The sequence below is a fragment of the Eleutherodactylus coqui genome, chromosome 4, assembly GCF_035609145.1.
Source record: "Eleutherodactylus coqui strain aEleCoq1 chromosome 4, aEleCoq1.hap1, whole genome shotgun sequence".
In the NCBI taxonomy this organism is placed as follows: domain Eukaryota; kingdom Metazoa; phylum Chordata; class Amphibia; order Anura; family Eleutherodactylidae; genus Eleutherodactylus; species Eleutherodactylus coqui.
The window spans coordinates 234,621,162-234,640,877 of NC_089840.1; the positions used below are offsets into that span (position 1 = coordinate 234,621,162).

Here is a 19,716-nt window from a genome sequence, read left to right on the forward strand (position 1 = left end):
TGGAGCAGCTGTGCTTCTCCAAGCGCAGCTGCTCCAGGAGATGGGCGAATTTCAGGCTTATGAAGATCGGCTCTTCTGCACTTAGAAATTTCAGGATCCTCATCTCTTGGCCAGAAAAGAGAGTGCTTTTAAAGTTTCTCTCACTCTGAAGGAACTGTACTGTTTTGCACAAGAAAAACTGATTTGAATAACCACTGTGTAATGCTTAGTTTCTCCTGTGGGGGCACTGCAGGAAAATTGAACACTTGCTTCCAGGTCTCCTCACAGATAAGAGTTGATCATTGGGGATCACTTTGGGATCTGCTTATTGTCAAGGAACACTTTTACTGAGTAGGGATTTTCCAAAGCGGAGAACTATAAAAAGGTAGTCGTGTTAACCCACCCACCCTCTCCCATAGCACCTTTTTGATGACAAACAATATACAAAAAAAAACTATTGCCTTCAGTTAATGGAGATTTCTGATGACGCGTAACTTGAAGCTCCTGGGCCCCAATGCAAAACCTGTAACAGGACCCCAACTATAATGCTTTATTCATAGTACTTGGCTCCCTATATGGAAAAGAGAGGTCTTATGGTCCCCTAAGGCTCCTGGGCCCTGGTGCAACAGCATCCCCTGCATCCCCTATAGTTACACTCCTGGTTGTCTTGTATTTGTAGGCTTTGCTTGCTGGAAGGCACTTCACACCCTAATCACACCCTATTGAGTAAAAGCTCACCCTATAAATAGCTACTTCCCCGAGGTACTCTTTAACCAACATATAGTGAAAAATCAAAGATGCGGAAACTTGAATTATTTAAACCATTTTTATTCACAATCACATTTTCATCTAAAACCATACAATGAATTATAATTTTTAAACAAAAACCACAAAATAGTAATAAATAGATGGAACAAAGTAAAAAGACATTCATATACATTTATTCAACAGGAACAGAAAGAAGGTTTGGGGAGAGCATCTGGGATTATGGCTATAATCTGTACGCTTGAATTACATCACAGAAAAGAATGTCCAGTCCACACATTAAAAGAGATCCGAACATTGGATAGCGACTAAAGATTGGTCCACGGCTAGAAACGATATCGTAAAGTATTTACATGAAATGATTGGATGTGTTGTGTAAAATTAAAGCATCTGCTGATTTGTCTTATAAAACAATTCATTATGTCCTCCTCCACCCCTTGCAGATTGATGACTGCTCCGGGGATTAAATCATTGATCAAAACATGCTGGATTTCATTAATCTTGCCTCCCCATTATAAAGTTTCATTACAAAGTCACATGTTGGTTTAATGTACACTTCAATAGATCGTCCTGTGAAAATAAACCTCTGGCAGAAGCCGTAAAGCCTTGTTTTGACTGAGCATATTTTTTTACTCCATTTTAATCACAGTAATATGTGATTACTCAGCTTTGTATTAATGAAATGCTTGAGTACAAGTGGACCCAGATGTGAGAATACCGCTAACTGATAATTAAACCGAGCTCACTCTGGAAGTGATTGGTAACAACATAGGGTTAATGCTAAGCAGCAAAAACACTGAATTTCATATACTAGCAATTAGAAGATTCTCCTATGTATTGATACAGAGTTTTAGTCTTTCTGGGCGTTTGCTATTTTATTGGGTACAAGTAGTGATGGTATCTGTATAGCTGAATATCTACCATATACCATATTAAAGGGGTTGTCCCACAAAAATAAATGATCTTCTATTGAAATATTTGGACCCCCACTGATCACGACAATGGCCATCTAGTGTGTCGCCCAATTAGCAGTGGTCATCCGCACTCATACAAGTGTTGGCTATCTCCAGCAGTCCTTTTGAAATGAATGGAGCGGAAGTGTGCATGTGTGGCCACCATTTATTCAGGGATACTCGAGACCTCCAATCTCATGATCAGTGGGGGCCTAGCAGGGAACCTTACCATAACATACCATTTTGTCTAACCTGTAAGTAGAGGAGAAGTTCTTTTCATGGGACAACCCCCTTTATTGTCCACTAAACCCCCATTTACATGGGACGACTATTGTGTAAAAACACAGGAGTGATCATCACTGGAACGGCGGACAGGTACTGAAGTGCCCAACAGTCGTCCTATGTAAGAGGGGCATTAGGCAACAAGTTATTAAAAGCAATAGGTTCCATAATGTAAAGAGCCCTCATACTGAATAAAAAATACCAAAAAGATTTACACAGACTCCAGCTGGAAAGCTGAACGTTCTAACAGTTCTAGCTAAGTAATGGGGCACAGAAGGTTAGTGATGTGTATGGCTCATTACTGCTGAAATTAATGCCTGCCTATTTGTAGACTATACTTTTTTGTGTGTTTTTTACAGCATGTTTAACTGAGTTTTTGTTTTTTTTCTTGTAACCCACCAAGCAGGTTTATTTCTGGCACCTTTTCAAGTCCTATAGAGAATCCCATGGGGAAAACCCCATACATAAACAATGATGCATTTTGAAAAAAAGCCAGAACGCTCAAAAATAATGCAAGAATGCCCAAAAGCTAGGTCTCTATAGCCAGAATGACATGAAAAGATTGAAGAACTCTTCAAGTTTTTATTGCACCCTGCAGATATTTGATGTTGGGCACTGTTGTTGGTCCAGTTCTGCCCAGACGCATCCCAGCAGATATTCTGTTATTGATTTCACCGCAGCTGGTATGCGTTGTTTTAGGTCATCTGGTGTCACCAACGGTGCCCACATCGGACATCTGTAAGGTGCAATAAAAACTGGAAGAGTTTTTCTATCTCTTCACATCATTCTGGCTGTTGTATGTCAATTCATATACGTGAAGAAATCAGCTTTAATTTTGCATCATCCTTTTTGAATCACCCTGTATAGCATATATCTATGTAAACTGGTTTTTAAAGGTGAATAGACTTCTTGAGCATTTATTCCAAATATGTATAAAGTTATTATTGTTTGTTTTAGATACAGATGTAACACAGTGAAATACGTCAGCGTAATAGGCACCGAGTGAATGACAGAAGTCTTGGGGGGACTAAAACTTCTTCAATTTGTGGCAGGAATAGGAGAAGGGAGGTGACAACTGAGCACATACTTCTTGCTAAATTGTCATTTTTCAACCCAATTGGTTTGTAATCCTGACCGTTAATGGGTGTCTAACCCTTCAGTTTTTATTTAGGTAATTCTTTTATTCTACAGCATCAGACAGACCGAGGTTAAACATCATATGAATCGGGGTTGTGTGTCCTGTGCACTGGAGTAACTATAGGGGATGCAGGGGATGTGGTTGCACCCGGGCCCAGGAGCCTTAGGGGGCCCATAAGGTCTCTCTTCTCCATATAGGGAGCCCAGTACTATGACTAAAGCATTATACCTGGGGGCCCTGTTACAGGTTTTGCATTGGGGCCCAGGAGCGTCAAGCTACGCCTCTGGTCCTGTGAGTATATTCTGCATTATCTCTTGGCATCTCCTGTGGTTCCCAACATGACGATGAAACATTAAGTGTCTCGGGCATCAGAGAAGTCACTAGCTCATAAAGCGTTAATACACAGCAGTATCATGAATAACCATGTAGTAGACAGAATGGATCCATCTGAACGCACGTAATCATGTTTACAATGAGATGAATTGGATTAGAACAGTATCAATAGTTTCATTAAAGCAAGTGAAATACATCACAACTACCGACAAGTCAGAGAGTATACAAAACAGACCGACGTAATGCTCACGGAATCACTGAACCAGGACACCAACCTTAAATGTCACTTGTACCTTTTTGTGATTTTTTATTTGCTGCAGACACAATGTTACCTGTAAATCTACATTTAAGAGGCTCACTGGGGTAATTACATTCTGCATTCTATGAGGCTCTGCTGTACCCCCTTATGAACTCAACATATGAATCCACACATAGGGAACTATTCTCCCCTAGCACCATATAATGATACAAGAAGTGCCCTCACCTCCATGGAGCTACAAGGTCTGCGTCTACTGTCCCTTCGTCCTGTAGACTCTGTGTATATGAGCGCTCGAACTAGAAGACATCTTGAATATGAGCACAAGATCTGCTCTCAAAGACCAATTTAATGCAAGAAATATGCTACAAAGTGGGAGACTGTATAGCCCGTTCAATAGACCCGTTAAAAAAATCGCATGATGTCCTATTCTTGGCCTATTTCTGGACAAGAATAGCACATGCCAATGTGCGGTTTTCTTCACTTCGGAAACTAATGGATAGGATGTCCAAATGCTGTCCGATGCTAGTAGCACAACTTTAACACCTGTGTGTGTATTCCTAGAGTGTTACCATAGCCTGTAAATAATATGTACTTGTTGTAACCACCATTTGCCCACAGTAGAACTCATCATTTTGTGAGTTGAGGCGCTGTTCTTCATTGCACTGTTGGCCAAAAAGTTAGGAGAAATAGACTATTGGATGTCATTGAAACAATGCTTTAATGAGCAGACAACATGGCTTCCTTCATGATCTTCAGATCACAAGTACAAATTGTCCTTGTAAATTCTTTTTTATTTGACCCTAAGCATAACCATCTACATTAGATAGCTGCTGGCCGACAACCATCTCGCCTAACACCCCCCTACACATGCAGTGGGTCTGCATGTTTTCAGAATGTAGATAGAGGAGATTCCTCTGTCATCCACCAGAAACTTTTGGCAGTGGCTTACCTCCCCAAGAACAAAAGGATTGAGCATGTTGTAATTCAACTTCAACTGAAATTCAACCACAACATCTGCTGTCGGGGAGCACTGGAGGCCTCCACACACATTAGGTGATCAGCTGGACCTGCCATAATTTGGTAGGTTCAGGCCAAATATGTCTAAGGGCTCATTTGATCAGCAGTATTTGGTCAGTAATTTTGTATCGGTATTTGGAAGCTAAAACCATGAGTGGATCCAAAATATGAAACAAATGCAACTCTTTCTACTATACCTCTTCTCTGTTGGTTTCATTCCTGGTTAAGCCTTCCAAATACTGATGCAAAAATACGAACCAAATTCTGCCATCTAAATGAACCCTAATGTGTATGGCCACCTTAAGTCTACGAGATAATGTTTGACTGTAGGCTCTAAAGGAAGAAATATCCTTACGCTGTCACCTCCCATTACTCCTCACTAGTTAATAGGAAGTCCTATATTTGAAGATGAACCTAGTTTGAGTTGTCATCAAGTTCTGGATTATGGCCAAGCTCATAATATTCCAGACATCAATCAGACAATTATTTTCTAACTTCAACTAGCCCCGCTGCTTTTTTTTTAAATGTCTTCTTCATATCACAAGAATCTTCAGCAGTAAAGATGGAAAAGATTAAAATAAGGAAGGCAATTGTCTGTTGAAACCAATGACTAGAGGAAGGAGGTTATATCACTGAGACAGTGTGATAAGGAACGTTGGGGGGGGGGGGGGTTGTGAGGTCGGGGAGAAGGCAGTTCAGCTTGTGTTTGGTCTGAATATTTCGATCTCTGTGTACTGAATTAAAACAGCGCATTCATGTTTCGCTTCTCTGAATGAATTTCTGAGAATAATGGTAAGTGATGTCTGGGGTTAAATAAAGCCTTTGCTTAAAAGCAGTCTGCGATGAAAACAGGCATACAATGCATTATAGTAACTACTCTGCTCAAGGCTATTGGCAAAACGTCCTCCTTAGAGAACAAATAAACCCACAGATTTAAATAAAAAATACTTTTTGAAAACAAGAAAAAAAGTAACGATGACGGCTTCTTGAATGGTCTAGTAAAACCATTACACATACCAGACTCATAGCTGTCTCGGGCTGATGTCTTATAGCTCTATTACCCGCAATTATCCCTTTGTTTTAGATGTGATCAAGAGACGTTCAATATTAGATATTAAAAAAGATCCAAAAAATGTGATGTCTGAATTAAAGTGTATAAAATAGTCTTTTTTAAACTGGCATAGATTTAGCTCTTTTCTCAATCAATTTTTAAACCGGGAGCCAGAGTTGAACCTTGTGCACGAATGTAACCAAGTGAAAGCCGAAAACGGGAAGAGTGGGATGGCTTTATCAATATGCTAATGGAGTTGTCCAAGTTTTTTTTTCTGTAAAATTTGTGCTCCCCATGGCCAAACATTAGAGAGGCTATGCTCACCTCTCCTGACTCCCTGCACGTTCAGCGCCGCACCTCCATGCTCTGTGTTCGACCATGATTGATTGCAGCGGCCTGTGATGTGCCATAAATAGGTTGATTGCAGCCTGTCAATGGAGACCCACTGCAGAGAATGGAGGTGAAGCGCTGGACATGCAGGGAGTCAGGAGAGGTGAGTATAGTCTTTTTTTAAATTAGGGTTGTGGATGGGGAGCACAAATTCTAAGAAAATAACTCCAACAACCCTTTTAATGCCAGTTTTATGGCATAAATGGATTGAAGTTTTTTGGTTGCTGTAATTTGATCCATTTTTTGGCATAAATTATAATAAATCTCTTTTTTTCCACAGAAGTAAGCACCCCTCTTGCTAAACCCCACCCACTTTTCTTGCCACTATTTCAAAGCAGCGAGAGAAGTGCAAAACAGCAGTCACAAATTATTACACGAATGTGCAGCGCGCCATAATTCGTGGATCTTTACACCATAAAACTGGTGCAAATCGTTTAATAAACCAGCCCCGGTGTGTTTGGAGATATTTATAAGGCCACTGTTTATGACCCTTTTAAACCATATTGAGGAAGTGGGCGAGGCTTCACAGCTGAATGCCATGCAACAAGTGTAGCATGTTTTTAATCCCTTTTCTTATCTAAAACTTTTATGAACCAGTGCTAAACCAATGTTAAGGAATATAGTACATCCCACAGTACTCTCACAGAGTAGTGTTATTTGGACAGTGCACTAGTCTTGCTATACTTTATATGCCTCAATGGGCCACATACTTTTTCCTTAAAGGGGTATTTCGGAAAAGGGACATTTCTTTCAGGTGAAAACTAATAGGTTGGTGGGGATCCTGTATCCTGAAAATGAAGGGGGTACTGTTTGCCAATCTTCTTTAACTGCTGTATCACTGAAGTAAATAGAGTGCTGGCCACGCATGCATGGTGCCACTCAGATATATCCATCAACCACTCTGAAATGAATGGAGTGTTACAGTGAAAATTGCTAGATCGGTGGGGCTCCTTCCACTGGGACCCCCACCTATTCCAAGAACAGAGCCGAACTCAATTCACTCCAGTCAAAGTAGCGATACAGCAGTGGGGCAAACAGAACACTCCCCTATTCTTGGGATAGGTGGGGATCTGAGGAGTAGGATTTGGATGAAAAAAATATAAATCTTGTTATTGGCATAGCGCCAACTTATTCCGCAGCACCTTCAGGTAATTTTTATTTATTATCCCCCACCAAGCTGGGTACTCATTTTACTGAACTCAATGAAAGGCAGAGTCAACCTTGAGCCGGCTACCTGAACCACGCAAGGATTGAACTTGCAACCTTCAGGCCGTGAGCGAGAGCTTATGACTGCACTTCTGTTGCCGTAATGCTCAAGGCTTTGTTGAAAACTGGAAAAACTGACCCCTCTCGAGAACACACATATAATCCCCATAAAAGACATTCAATCCAGAAAGCCTTAATAAAATACTTATCAGGGTTCCAGAAAAGAAATGCCCACAGACATCACTACCAAAACTAAGTCGCTTTTTAAGATGTATCTTTTCCACTATTTAAAAGGAAGGGTCATCAACAAGACTGACCTCACAGGAGTTTGATCCTTGTGGTTTAAGGACGTCATTAATCGTGAAGAATTGAGCTATTTGACTGCGCTATCTGGGCATGTAATGGACTTATGTTTGTGACACTGAAAGGAACTTTTTGAAAATTTGCCCTTGATACCTGCATAACCCTTAGGCTGATTTACTAAGCCATGCCAAATGGCTAGTTATACCCGAAATATCTTAAATTCCTAGGCAGTGTTAACTCAAAAATGTTCTAACTACACAGTATAACCACGAAAGAACTGATCTTTGGATCAGCATATATATGGCCCATAAATTATTGATTAAATACTGCAGTTCTGTCACACAATCATGCCTATACCGTGATACAAAAAAAGACTGTAAAAAATGTGTTCAGGCTGATGTGGAAATTTGAAATAAGAAAACAAGGATTCCAACAAAGTTTCTATCATAATACAGCAATTAAAACAATTACTAATTAAAATGATTTGGTCAATGTATTTTTTTTTTTTTTTTTGGAAAAGCACCTTATTTTTTCTGATTATCATTTTATCGAACCTTTCTCTGTTTTTGAAAATGTCAACGTGTGTTGATACAAGTTACATGAGCAGCACAATACACATTGTAATGGACCAAAGCTATCACCTATTTTATCTAAATGTGTACCTGTTACTAAGATTTGTTGACATAAAAAACATTGGTAAACCCACTATGGCTCAAATCTTTCTAAGTGGTAATTTGCAACACAAAATGTTTCTGATATGTACATCTACACACCATGATAAGGTCAACGTCTCTTCTGACAAACACGTGAGAACGTCTGGTGCTTGCTCTTAGCAACTATTGCTTAATATTCTTGGTGATAAGAATTGGCCTCCAACAGGATCTCCAACTTCTTTCGATAAGATTGCCAGATCTAAAGGCAGAGTGTTAAAAAAAATTCCAAAAGCTCCAGTGATCCATTTCAAACCTCAATACAAAGTTTTAAAAGAATGATGGATGATCACAAGACTATGCTTCCCTGATATCTTGTTTTCCAGAATCGTTGACTTCAGAGTTGAGACGTTATGGACGTTGTCAGCTTTAAGGGTCTCTGAATTCTTCAAGATTATCTTAAAAAATTGTAAAAGGTTGCCTTAGATGAAAACCGCTTCTTCTGAGCCCTAACTGCTGCGATAGGTCTTAATGATGTCTTTGATGATACGTCTGCAGATAGGACAACAGGCATTGTTCATCTTCTTGAGTTTCAGACCACATGTGTAGCACAAACACATATGTCCACAGGAGTAGATGACCGTGTCCACCAGGTTCTCGTAACAGATGGTACACTCATCGCTCCAGGATCCTGAGACGGACGGTGAGATCGGTGACTCGGGCATGCTCACTGGGGAATTTGGAGCTGTTCCTATATGGGAAATTTGTAGAGAAACAATATGGAGGTTACCATTCTAGTTGAAGTTAAAAGACAAGGAGAGATATATCAATTACCCTCTTTATTCAAAGATTCAATGGTAGAGTAGGTGATATCTAAACTATAAAATGTATGTACAGTGATGGAATATCATAATAGCTAGTTTGATTATAATGCCTATTTTAATTTCCGAATAGGAGGAAGATAAAAAACTGTTTGAATTAAAGGTTTAGCTATTGTCTTTAACTAAGAAGAAGGCTGCATTGTATCGAGTCTAGATTAAGGACATATACAGTGAAACCTCTTTGGAAACCGTGCAAAATTGCAATGAAAAATTGTTTCCTAGAGGGATGGTTCTCTCCAAGAGAAGAACCAATACACATAGGATATTTAAAAAAACTAGAAAATATGTAAAATTTGTTTTACAACTGGTTTAATTTTTAATGGTTCTTTAAGAGGTTTTACACAAGTTTTTGGTGTTGTTTTTTTAAGCTAAAGCCAAAGTGGATCCAGCAGGAAAGTAAAGTATACGTTCTTTCTTTATAAATCCCATATCTCTGTGAAGAGAATTTATTTACCAAGGAGAAGACAATCAGATCTCATGTAGATGTCTGGGCCCATAGGAGAAATACAAATCACACCAGCCTGTTGTGCTATCAAGTGATTTCTACTTTATTCAAAGTTGTATGTGGTTTATATACCATAAATGACATCACAGGAAAAGTACATACCTCCAAGATTAATAAGAATACATGATAGGCTGAAACTAAAATGTTTAACATAAGTTACACCTTTTAAGGTGAAACAATAACAAAGAAACCATCATGATTTCAGTGAGAAGGTATGCAAGGGGGTCTGAGAGACTCTTATCTTCTGTCTGTCTTTCCTGTACCACGCACTGGTATAGAAAAGGTTTCGCTTAATCCCTTCACTACTTATACTAGCATCATGCTGTATCTTTCTAGTCTACAATCTAATAGAAAAACAATTAACTGATACATTGATCTACAATTTTCTTAACAATCTCTTGAATCCACTTCTGGCTTTGGTTTAAAAAAGTGCATGAAAAACTGTCACTAAGTCTTCTGTGTGAAGCCATACCTATAGAGGTTCCACTATAATCAGGTCCTGCAGTCTGGCTAAGGTCCTAAACAGTAGTACTGTGGCTACTCATTGATACTCCTGCTTGCCTCTTTTCCTCTGAGTGACCACTCTTACAGCCTATGGCACTATGATATAGACTCTACAAGGAAGTCTTGGGTGGACAACTGATTGGTAAGTATGGCTTATTTTTTATTTATTTTTTTAAATTTGAGCCCTTCCATGCCATGCAATTTTTCTTTTACTCTTAGAAAATCCCTATAACTGTGCTCTAAATGACTGTACAGTGTATCATCCATATGTATTTTTAGCAACATTGTAGCACTCACCATTTATAGAGTTACACAGGGTTCCGGGCCCACTAGAGCTGAGTACAGGATCAGAGCTGCCGCTGCACATAACTGTAGGGCTGTTTGGTACTGATGTTGGAGAACTTGGAGTTGATGGCTCTCTGAGATCAGTTGCTAGTGTGGACCCTAAAAAGAAAGTTAGCAGAATTATTATTTAATTTTCTCATTTTTCAGCAAAGCCTTGTGGTTCTGCCATAAATATCTCTTTAAGTCTTAAGTGTAATTTTTTAAATTATAAATGTGAGTCTTATACTAGTAGCTTCTAAATGAGCCTCTATATAGATAACCGCTCCAAGCGTCAGCTGAGATAGGCAAATCAATAATATGTCTATTACAATACTTATTCTATAACATAAGAGCCAGTTATGAGTTTTGGATAAGCTGCGTTGCTATTGTAGTGGCCCAGAGTTAACGGGGCCCCTCCATAATGTATGCATGGATTTGTCCTGTGCCTAGGTGTTGTCAGTATCTTTGTTGTTGCATGAATATGAAGGGGGAAGAGAAAGAGAGAGAAAGAGAGAGAAAGAGAAAGAGAAAGAGAGAGAGAGAGAGAGAGAGAGAGAGAGAGAGAAAAAAAAACAACGAGAAAAAACGCATTTTGGGTTACCTCCATGAAAGTTCCCCCAGCGGCAATTTGGATGGGTCCCATGCTACCCCCAGGGGAGAAGATGGTAGAGCCCCATAACAAGGCTCAAATTTACCCTATTATCTCCTCGGCTGTGGGCCCGCTCTTCGGATGCTACACTTTTAAGGGTCACGGCTATTACAATTTTATATGTTTACTATATAGAGGTGGTCCTTACAGACAAGACAACGGATACAACCCCTGGCAGGGTAGTAAAAGTAAGTAAATCAGTAGTTCACAGGCAAAAAGCCCACTTTTATTGATAATGAAATTAAAACGTAACCTTTATCCAGTATAAAATATACAATTAAATTAAAAAAAAGATAAAGTGAGAGGGGAGGATGGAGAGAAAGATGGAACCTACTCAGGCCCCACTAGGTCTATCCCTAACTACAGCAGGGCACCCGCTCTGAAAAGAGTAACCCCAGGGAGGAATGCGGCCCTAATCGCCATATTACACCCTAAGCATAAAGGTGTATTAGGATCTAAGAGTGCAATATATAGATTGGCAAACTACAGATAAAGTTATATTCAGTGATATCCAAAAAACAAAGTCCTCAAACAGTATTTTACCCCATCTTTAGGCCGTTGTTCGAAATAGACCTAAGGTGTAATAGGGTCTGAGCAGCTTCCATCCTTCTCTCCCCCCTCCATCCTAGTTTATTTTTTCTATACTTATATATTGGATAAATAAAATGTTGTTTTCATCTCTATAGCAAAAAAAAAGTGGGCTATTTCTTTGTGGTCTACCATATACAGTGTAAAAATGAGATATTTATTAACCCCTTCATGACACACATGACTATTTACGTCCTAACTGCATATACCCCATGTAGTTAGAACATAAATAGTCATCCACAGCACATGCTGTGTATGAAGCGGGCTCAGGCCCAACTGATACTCGCCATGTATGGAGCAGGTTCAGCTCCTAACAGCTGACACACTCCGACCACAGCATCAATAAAAAAATATCTCTGATCACGGCTGTTAACCCTTTAAACGCTGCTGTCAGTTCTCCAATCGGCATTTAAATGTCCTGAATGGCCCCCATGTCTGGGTATCATGGCACACTTGGGTCCTCTGAAGGCCATCAGTCTTGCCATGATGGTTTGCGTATTAAAGACGTCCCTATGGCAGGTCCTTAATAGGCAGGTTATTAACATACAGTATTATGCAATACCATAGTATTGCATTATACCGTATAAGTGATCAAATCATCACAAGTTCAAATCCCCTGTGGGGAATAATTAAAAAACAAAAGTAAAATAAAAAAGAATAACAGTTAAAAAAAAACTTTTGCCAGTCATCACGTGAAAAAAATGGCAACCCCCACCTAAAAATTGGTATTGTAACATCCGTAAATGTGCAATTTATTAAAACATCACATTATTATTCCTGCATAATTAACTTTGTCGGAAAAAAACCCACAACAGCAGGATTGTACTTTTTCGGTCACTCCCCCTCCAAGAAAAAAACTGAATAAAAAACTAGCAAAAAGTAATCCAAAAACAAAAAAAAATTCTGATTTTATTTTTTTTAAAGTGGGAATACGAGAGCTGCAGAATGTAACCTGTACACCGTCCTATAAGTAACCCTTGGTCAAGGAAGGGTTAATATAGTTCCATGCCTCAGTCTCATGATTGTATCACTGAATATGGTATGGTACTGCACCTCTGCATTGATTACAGAAATCCCTACAAACGGTGTTTCTAGTAGTGGAGCGATCACAGTTCATGACTGCTTTGTGAGTTGTAGTGGCCCAGAGTTAGTGGGGCCCCTCCATAATGTTATATGTCTGTCTCATGCCATTGTCTTGTCAGTGTCTTGTTTGGAGTGCATCAGATTTATGCGGATTGAATGGTTGCAGGACTGAGAGGGTTAATGTCTGGTATGTCTAGTCCTGTCTGGAAAATGTATTGTATTTTGTGTATCATTTTATAGTCACGTGAGGATGTGAGATGTATGTGTTTGCAGAATGCAGAAGGAGTGGAGAAGTCACTGAGTGAGGGAGCCACACAGACACCAGACAGATCAGTCCATGTGTGGAGAGGATGAAGGAAGCTGAGTGACTTCCTTATGCTCGGCCTGGGCCCATTCTACCCAGGAGACCTCAGTGCTGCTACTGAGCGTGGGGAGTAAGACAAGCCGCTTCATAGCGAGAGGAGGACAATGGGAGTGAGTGTTGACCAGTAGAGAGAGAGATTTGCCGGGAGTGGGATCACACAGATAACTTGGACTGTGGATTATCCAAATACCCCAAGAATCCTCCCTGTTGCACCACTCTAGCTTGTTGTACCTGTACCAAGACTGTTTGTTGGGATTGGACTTTAAAAGGTTACAGTAAACGGACAAAACTGACCGTTCTTGTTCAGAAAGGTGCCTGGTGTGTGGACTACTTTATTTCATCAGGAAGATTCACCGCAGAGGACGGAATGACAATCAGACTTAAGGTAACCCCCGGTTACTACCTCTCTGATCTTCCACAGCAGTAATGTGGTCAGGTCCCGAGCTACCCCTAGGGGAGGAGATGGTAGAGCCCCATGACAAGGCCTTTCTCTACCCCGCTGGCTCCTTGGCTGTGGGCCTGCTCCTCGGACACTGCAGAGTACTTCCCAGTGGCAATCAGTCTAATAAGAACACATTTAAGACAGACTGATTATATTAGAGATGACTTCACAGTGTCCATCATATCCCCATAATCAATGATTAGGGCGGTTATACATAAAAATAACAACTAGTGCCCCCTAATGGACCTTGACAAGTATGTTCAGGCACATTTCATTCTTCAATACATGTCAGGTTTCTCACTGCTGGTGTTAATCATCTTGGTCCTGACCTAAAATATTACACCGCAGCGACACAAGGCAGATGCCCCTGCTGTCATGGTAAGCACTGTGATACTCGAATATGAGAGGAAACCAGCAAATTTGTAGTATTTTTCATACTGGCTGCAGGTGTCGAAAGATGATGCAGGTGCTGCGAGCCGCAGGGAGAACTCCGATTGCTCTGGGTAGCATCATTTTGTCTCTGGCAGTAATGTTTGTAGCAGTTCTCATGGAACCTCCTGAGATATTAGATCTTTATTGCTGTCGTTTTGCGTTCTGCACATGTCTCTCTTCCATAACTCTCCATGCTAAATGCCGCTGCCTGTGATTTCTACTTCCCAGCTCTAATTTTTAGGTTTTTGGCCGGTATAATGTTTTCAGCCTTCATTACCATCCACTAATGACTTAACCAGACACAGTAAATAATATATAAGATAGCAACTGCATTATTAAAGTGATGCTACAGCGATCTCGCATACAACTCGCTGTTGCTTGTTATTAAGTGTCCATGTTTTGCATTTTATACGAGAACATTCACATCGTCTTTTTCGTCCCGGGTTCTGTCTGAATCTCTAAAAAATGGGATTCAGCTGGAACCCTGGATGGAACTGTAGACTTTCATTGCTCAGATGAACACCAACAAGGTCTCAGTTTCTGCAACTTTCTTTTAGCTTCCGGTATTTGTACCCAACTGAATAGCATAATACCACAAATGCTCGAAACGAACTGAAAACGTCTCGAAGATCTTATTGGTCTTTGTTTGAGCAATGATATTCTGTGGTTTTGTCTCATTTTTGGGATTTCGAAGTAACCCGGAATTTAGTGAAAAACAAAATGTAAATGACCCCTAACGGACTTATCTCATAACTACTAAAGACTACACAGTGACAAAAAAGTAATGTATAAAAAGACTAATTAATATATATATATACATATATGATATAAAAAGAATCATTCTTAGTTTCCCCACTATCCCCAAGTGTACACCATCATCAAGTGTAATAAGCATATGCTATTGGCACTTACAGGCGTATACATTAACCCTTTCTAATCCAATTTGCATTCTAATTTTCCTAGGGGGCTTATTCTTTTTCTGCCGGTATACAATGGTGCTACATGCTGGCTAAAGCCAGTACTGCATGAGGTGACAAATTGGATAGGCTCCAACAGCAGAGAGGCTGGCAATATATACAATAAGAGAACCCCGACGGATGTCTTCCAACATCAGAGCTGTACAGCCTTAAATCATAATGTCTTTAGACGTCAGACAGTGGATTGGAAAGGGTTAAGAGTACCATCAAATATACTACACTTTTTATAAAAGTTAATGCTAATCGTTCCATTTTTAGGTCCAAAATTCCTAAAAACTATTTCACAACATAACTTTATAGTCAAGCTAGGGGATTAGCTGCATATGGATTTATAGAGCTGATACTGAATTAAATGGGGGCTGTATAAATTTGTCAGACGTGGGCTCCCCCTAGTGATAGCAGTTGGTTGCCCAAATCATGGCAAACAGAGAAGGTAGTTACTGCAGTGCCCCATCCCAATGCAAACTCCATAACAGTTGCAGCACCTGCCTCTATAGTCAATAGGACACTGGTTCTACCACAAACAGAGTTGCTGCTGTTGGTAGCAAGGAGTTGAAGATGATTGGTCATTTGCTCCTCTTGTGAGAATGGCTACGCTAGAATATAGTTAAAATTTGCATATTGACATTTCTTGCAGGAGCTATATACAGTAAAGCATAGTGGAGCTCTTCAAAAAGTAAAGGTACATTTACATGGCCAATAGTCACCCAGAACAATTACGGGCGATTTCGGCCCTTGTACACATAGCCCCTGGTGGGGCACTGAATGAGAAGTTGCTCAGCTGTAACTAGTCATTTTGTTTCAGTTCCCTGACACGGAAAGACTACTGTGCGGCTTCTCTTTCAGTAGAAACAGGAGTTACTCAATCTTTGAACGTCTCCTGTTCACTGTGAATGGAGGCGGGTGGCTGGAAGAGCTCTCCAGTGTGCTCTGCCTCCATTATCTCACAGACTATCTATCGTGCCTGAGGAAAAGCACAGGAGCTATAGTCGTCCAATGTTAAGGTACCTTAAGACTTTTTTTCTGCAACTGTAGTTACTAAATTCTTAAGTGAACCCTTTTTGGAATTAGCTGAATTTTTGCATTGATTACCAACAAACTGTGGTCTGCAGAGGCGTAACGTGAAACTCCTGGGCCCCATGGCAAAATCTTTATCAGGGCGCCCAACTATAATGCTTTATTCATAGTACTAGGCTTCCTATATGGAGAAGAGAGGACTTATGGGCCCCCTGAGGCTCCTGGGCCCGGGTGCAACCGCATCCCCTGCATCCCCTATAGTTACGCCAGTGGTGGTCTGATTAATAATAAAAGACCAACACAATCTAACTAAAAACATAGAGTTGTACATAACATGTCTGATTCTGAGTAAAGATTCATAGTGTAGGGAGAATTGAATCCTTGAATTTAACAAACAGTACATTCCCCCTCTTTACCAACAATGACCTTCGCCAAACATTTCCTGTAATCAATGTTGAGAACGAATTTTAGATCATTTCTCCCTGTAAACGTGTTATAGTTCATCAATATTTCTGGGATGCCTTACATAAATAGTCCTCATTGGGTCCTACCACCACATTTCGATAAGGTTAATGTCAGGACATTGACTTGGCTACTGCAAAATGTATAACTGTACATGTATATGAGGCAAAGATCTAGCATAACCGAGAAAAAGGATGTTGACAGAGACCTATAGTAGCAGAGGGTAAGATGCTATGAGAAATAAATGTTTTACCAGTCAACAAGGTATAATAATATGTAAGTACCAGAAGATTGCAAAATTTACATTCAATTTCATTATAATTTCACTTTCTGATTCAAAAAGTTTCTGAATAAAGTTCTTACCCAATATGCGTATCTGCATGATGGCTCCATGTAGACCAAAGAACATCCACAAAGGCTGTGAACAGTCCACGCAGACTTGCATTCCAGTACTGACGCCATTATGACTCAAATGTAATTCACCTTCTGCATTTGTCACAAACCCTAAGATGTCCCCGCTCTGAAGAGGAACCAGCACTCGGCAGACAGCCCAGAATTCCTTTCTGTCAACCAACGACTCTGGATTATACGGAAGGTCACTTGGTCTCAATGTGCTGGGATCACAAGATGTCACGCCATAAGACAGACTACCGGATCTTGAGGAATTTGATTTGTTTATCTTGACAAAGATAGTTTCATTTATTCTAAGTGATCTATTGGTGAATACTAAAGTCCGTTCTTCTCGGGCATGCTCCAGCCTGGCCACAGTTTGGTCATCTAAAGTCTTAATATGGGCCCCGCGGAGCTGATGAAAGCGGAGATCACTCTCCAACTGTGACGGAAGTAAGTGGGAATGCTGTGAGTTGAGAGAGTTCTGTGGAATAGGACACATTGCTGTCATAGACTGAAAGTTTTCTTCCTGTAAATTCAGGTCACACAAACTGACAGACAAGCGAGTTTCTTCGGTTTCTCTTCGAAGGGATGGGCGAGGGATGGCGGTGAAGGATCGTGGCCGTACGCAGTCAGGAGGGATCATCTCACTATCTGTAGATACAAACATCAGAATTGTCAAATTTACCATGATAGTACATCAATAAAAAATGCATCCTACTACTCATAGTACATATGAATTGATTTTATACAAAAATTACCTACAATGTTTAGATTAAAGGAGTATGGGATTGTTCCTGTGACTTTTTTAATGAGACTTCTACAGTTCATCTTTACACGGGATGACTGTAGGGCTCATGAGCGCTTCACAGTTATCCCAATGACTATTGCTCCTGTGTGATAGTCTTTCAGTGAATGGAGGTGGAGTGTCCCAGAGATATCTTCTGGACAACCACCTCCCTTCACTGTGAACAGGCAGTTACTCAAAGATGAATGACTGCCTGTTTACCCTCAGCGAGAAGTAGTTGCTTCATTTCAGTGTGCTGAAACAAAGTGACTAGCGAGTGATTTCTCACTCAGCATTCTGTTGGGCCCTGTGTTTACATGGAACCATAGGTAAAAATCACTCGTTTGAGTAATTTTTTGGGCCGATAATTGGCCCATGTAAAGCCACCCTAATAAAGTTCTCTCCCATAATTCCTCATAAATGGTCATTGAACAGACACCAGCAGGAAGAGGCAGTAAGAACATATTCTTCAAACTAAAATCTATTCTGAAATTAGCTTTAGCAGTGACTATGACTTAATTCAACAGAGTATGACTTAACTCAAGATTAGTAGAGGAGATTGGGAGGGTTTACTGTTTCTCTTTTGAACATCAACAACTTGGTCTAGGAAGTCTTATAGGTCACGCAATGCTCCCTGGGAAGAAAGGTATGCAAATCAATTCTCCTTTGGAATCCATAAAACTCTCTAGTGACACCTATTGGATGCAGCTACCCTATAAGTCAATGCCTGACTCTTTAGTAAGCCAAGCCAGTGTCTTCTCCATTAAGGTAAAAAGAGACCCATCCGAAGACAGTTCTTTTTTTGGGTTCTTGCGTCCCTCGTCAGAACAGAGCAAGATACTGATTGGCTGTGTAAGCGGTCTTTGACATAGATCTGCAGAATGTACTGTTTCTCCTTGTAGAGAACGCCAAGTTGGAAATATTTCTAAAGATGATTAGGATCCGAAGTTAACAGCAGTTATGTTATATACTGTTCATGAGTGAGTGGACTGCAGGAAGTTTTTTAGATTTGCATACATATAAGCTTCCTTTGTTTACATTACTGATATAAGGGGGAACATACAAAATTACATTGACCTTGAAGAAACTGGGAAATTAGTCAACTGAAATTAGAAACTAGAAGTTGGTCTCTCATAACAAGACACTCTCCAGATAAGGACCAGGTATGTTACATGCTCTATTAAATGCAGCCTGTTTAATGTGGAACTGAACGTGAGCCCTGCGGCTTGGATATAAGAATGTTCCTAGAATGTAATCTTAAATCTCACAATGTTCTGTTTTATTAGAGCCTGGCAGACTTCTCGCTCTGTCCCTGGGATCTCCTCCTTGCTAAACTTTGAACTTGAGGACCTCATGTTTTTACTGATGACTAAGCAGTAAAGTGACTGTAACATAAACACAAGTGAAACTGGAGAGTGTCCAGAGGCTGAACTACACCATCCATCGGCTATAGATTTAAAGAGGTTGTCCTTCTCTGCACACCCAGTTGTCACATGCCCCTTTCAAACATGTTCACCTCACGTAAAAAATGTAGGCACCACGCTCCCATCATGCTCTGGTTGAACTTTATCACTTTTAGCTACCCTTTAAAGGAGTTGTCCTAAGATTAACACTTCTCCACAACATAGGTGATAAATGTCTGATCACAAAGACCTCCATTGATCATGAGATTGGAGGTCCATTGCCCCCCATTGGAATGGAATGCCAGCTGAACCACTTGGCTATCATAGTCAGTTCTACAGACTTGGAATTAAGTGAGGGCAGAACATGTGTGATGCCGCCTCAGTCAAACAAGGGACACAGGAACAGGGATTTCTTGGCAATCTCAGTGGTAGAATCCCCCACTATCAGACAGTTATTACCTATCCTGTACATAGGTGATAAGTGTTGGTCTTGGGACCACCCCCTTGAAAGTTGAGAACTTTGGTGGAGCCCTGTCCAAAACATACCTGCTACTTTGTTCCCTCCTACAACCCACTACAAAA

General features: G+C 40.3%; 1 protein-coding gene across 1 annotated transcript in view; it reads right to left on the reverse strand.

Moving 5' to 3' along the window:
- Window positions 1-791: 791 nt before the first annotated feature.
- Window positions 792-19,716, reverse strand: part of NEURL1 (neuralized E3 ubiquitin protein ligase 1) — a 90,410-nt gene continuing 71,485 nt past the window's right edge. The window contains exons 4-6 of the mRNA XM_066600887.1: window positions 16,918-17,598; window positions 10,514-10,660; window positions 792-9,077 (exon numbers count right to left, since the gene is read on the reverse strand). Coding sequence (XP_066456984.1) covers window positions 8,836-9,077; window positions 10,514-10,660; window positions 16,918-17,598 — 1,070 coding nt within the window. The 3' untranslated portion in view covers window positions 792-8,835. The remainder of the gene's footprint in view (window positions 9,078-10,513; window positions 10,661-16,917; window positions 17,599-19,716) is intronic.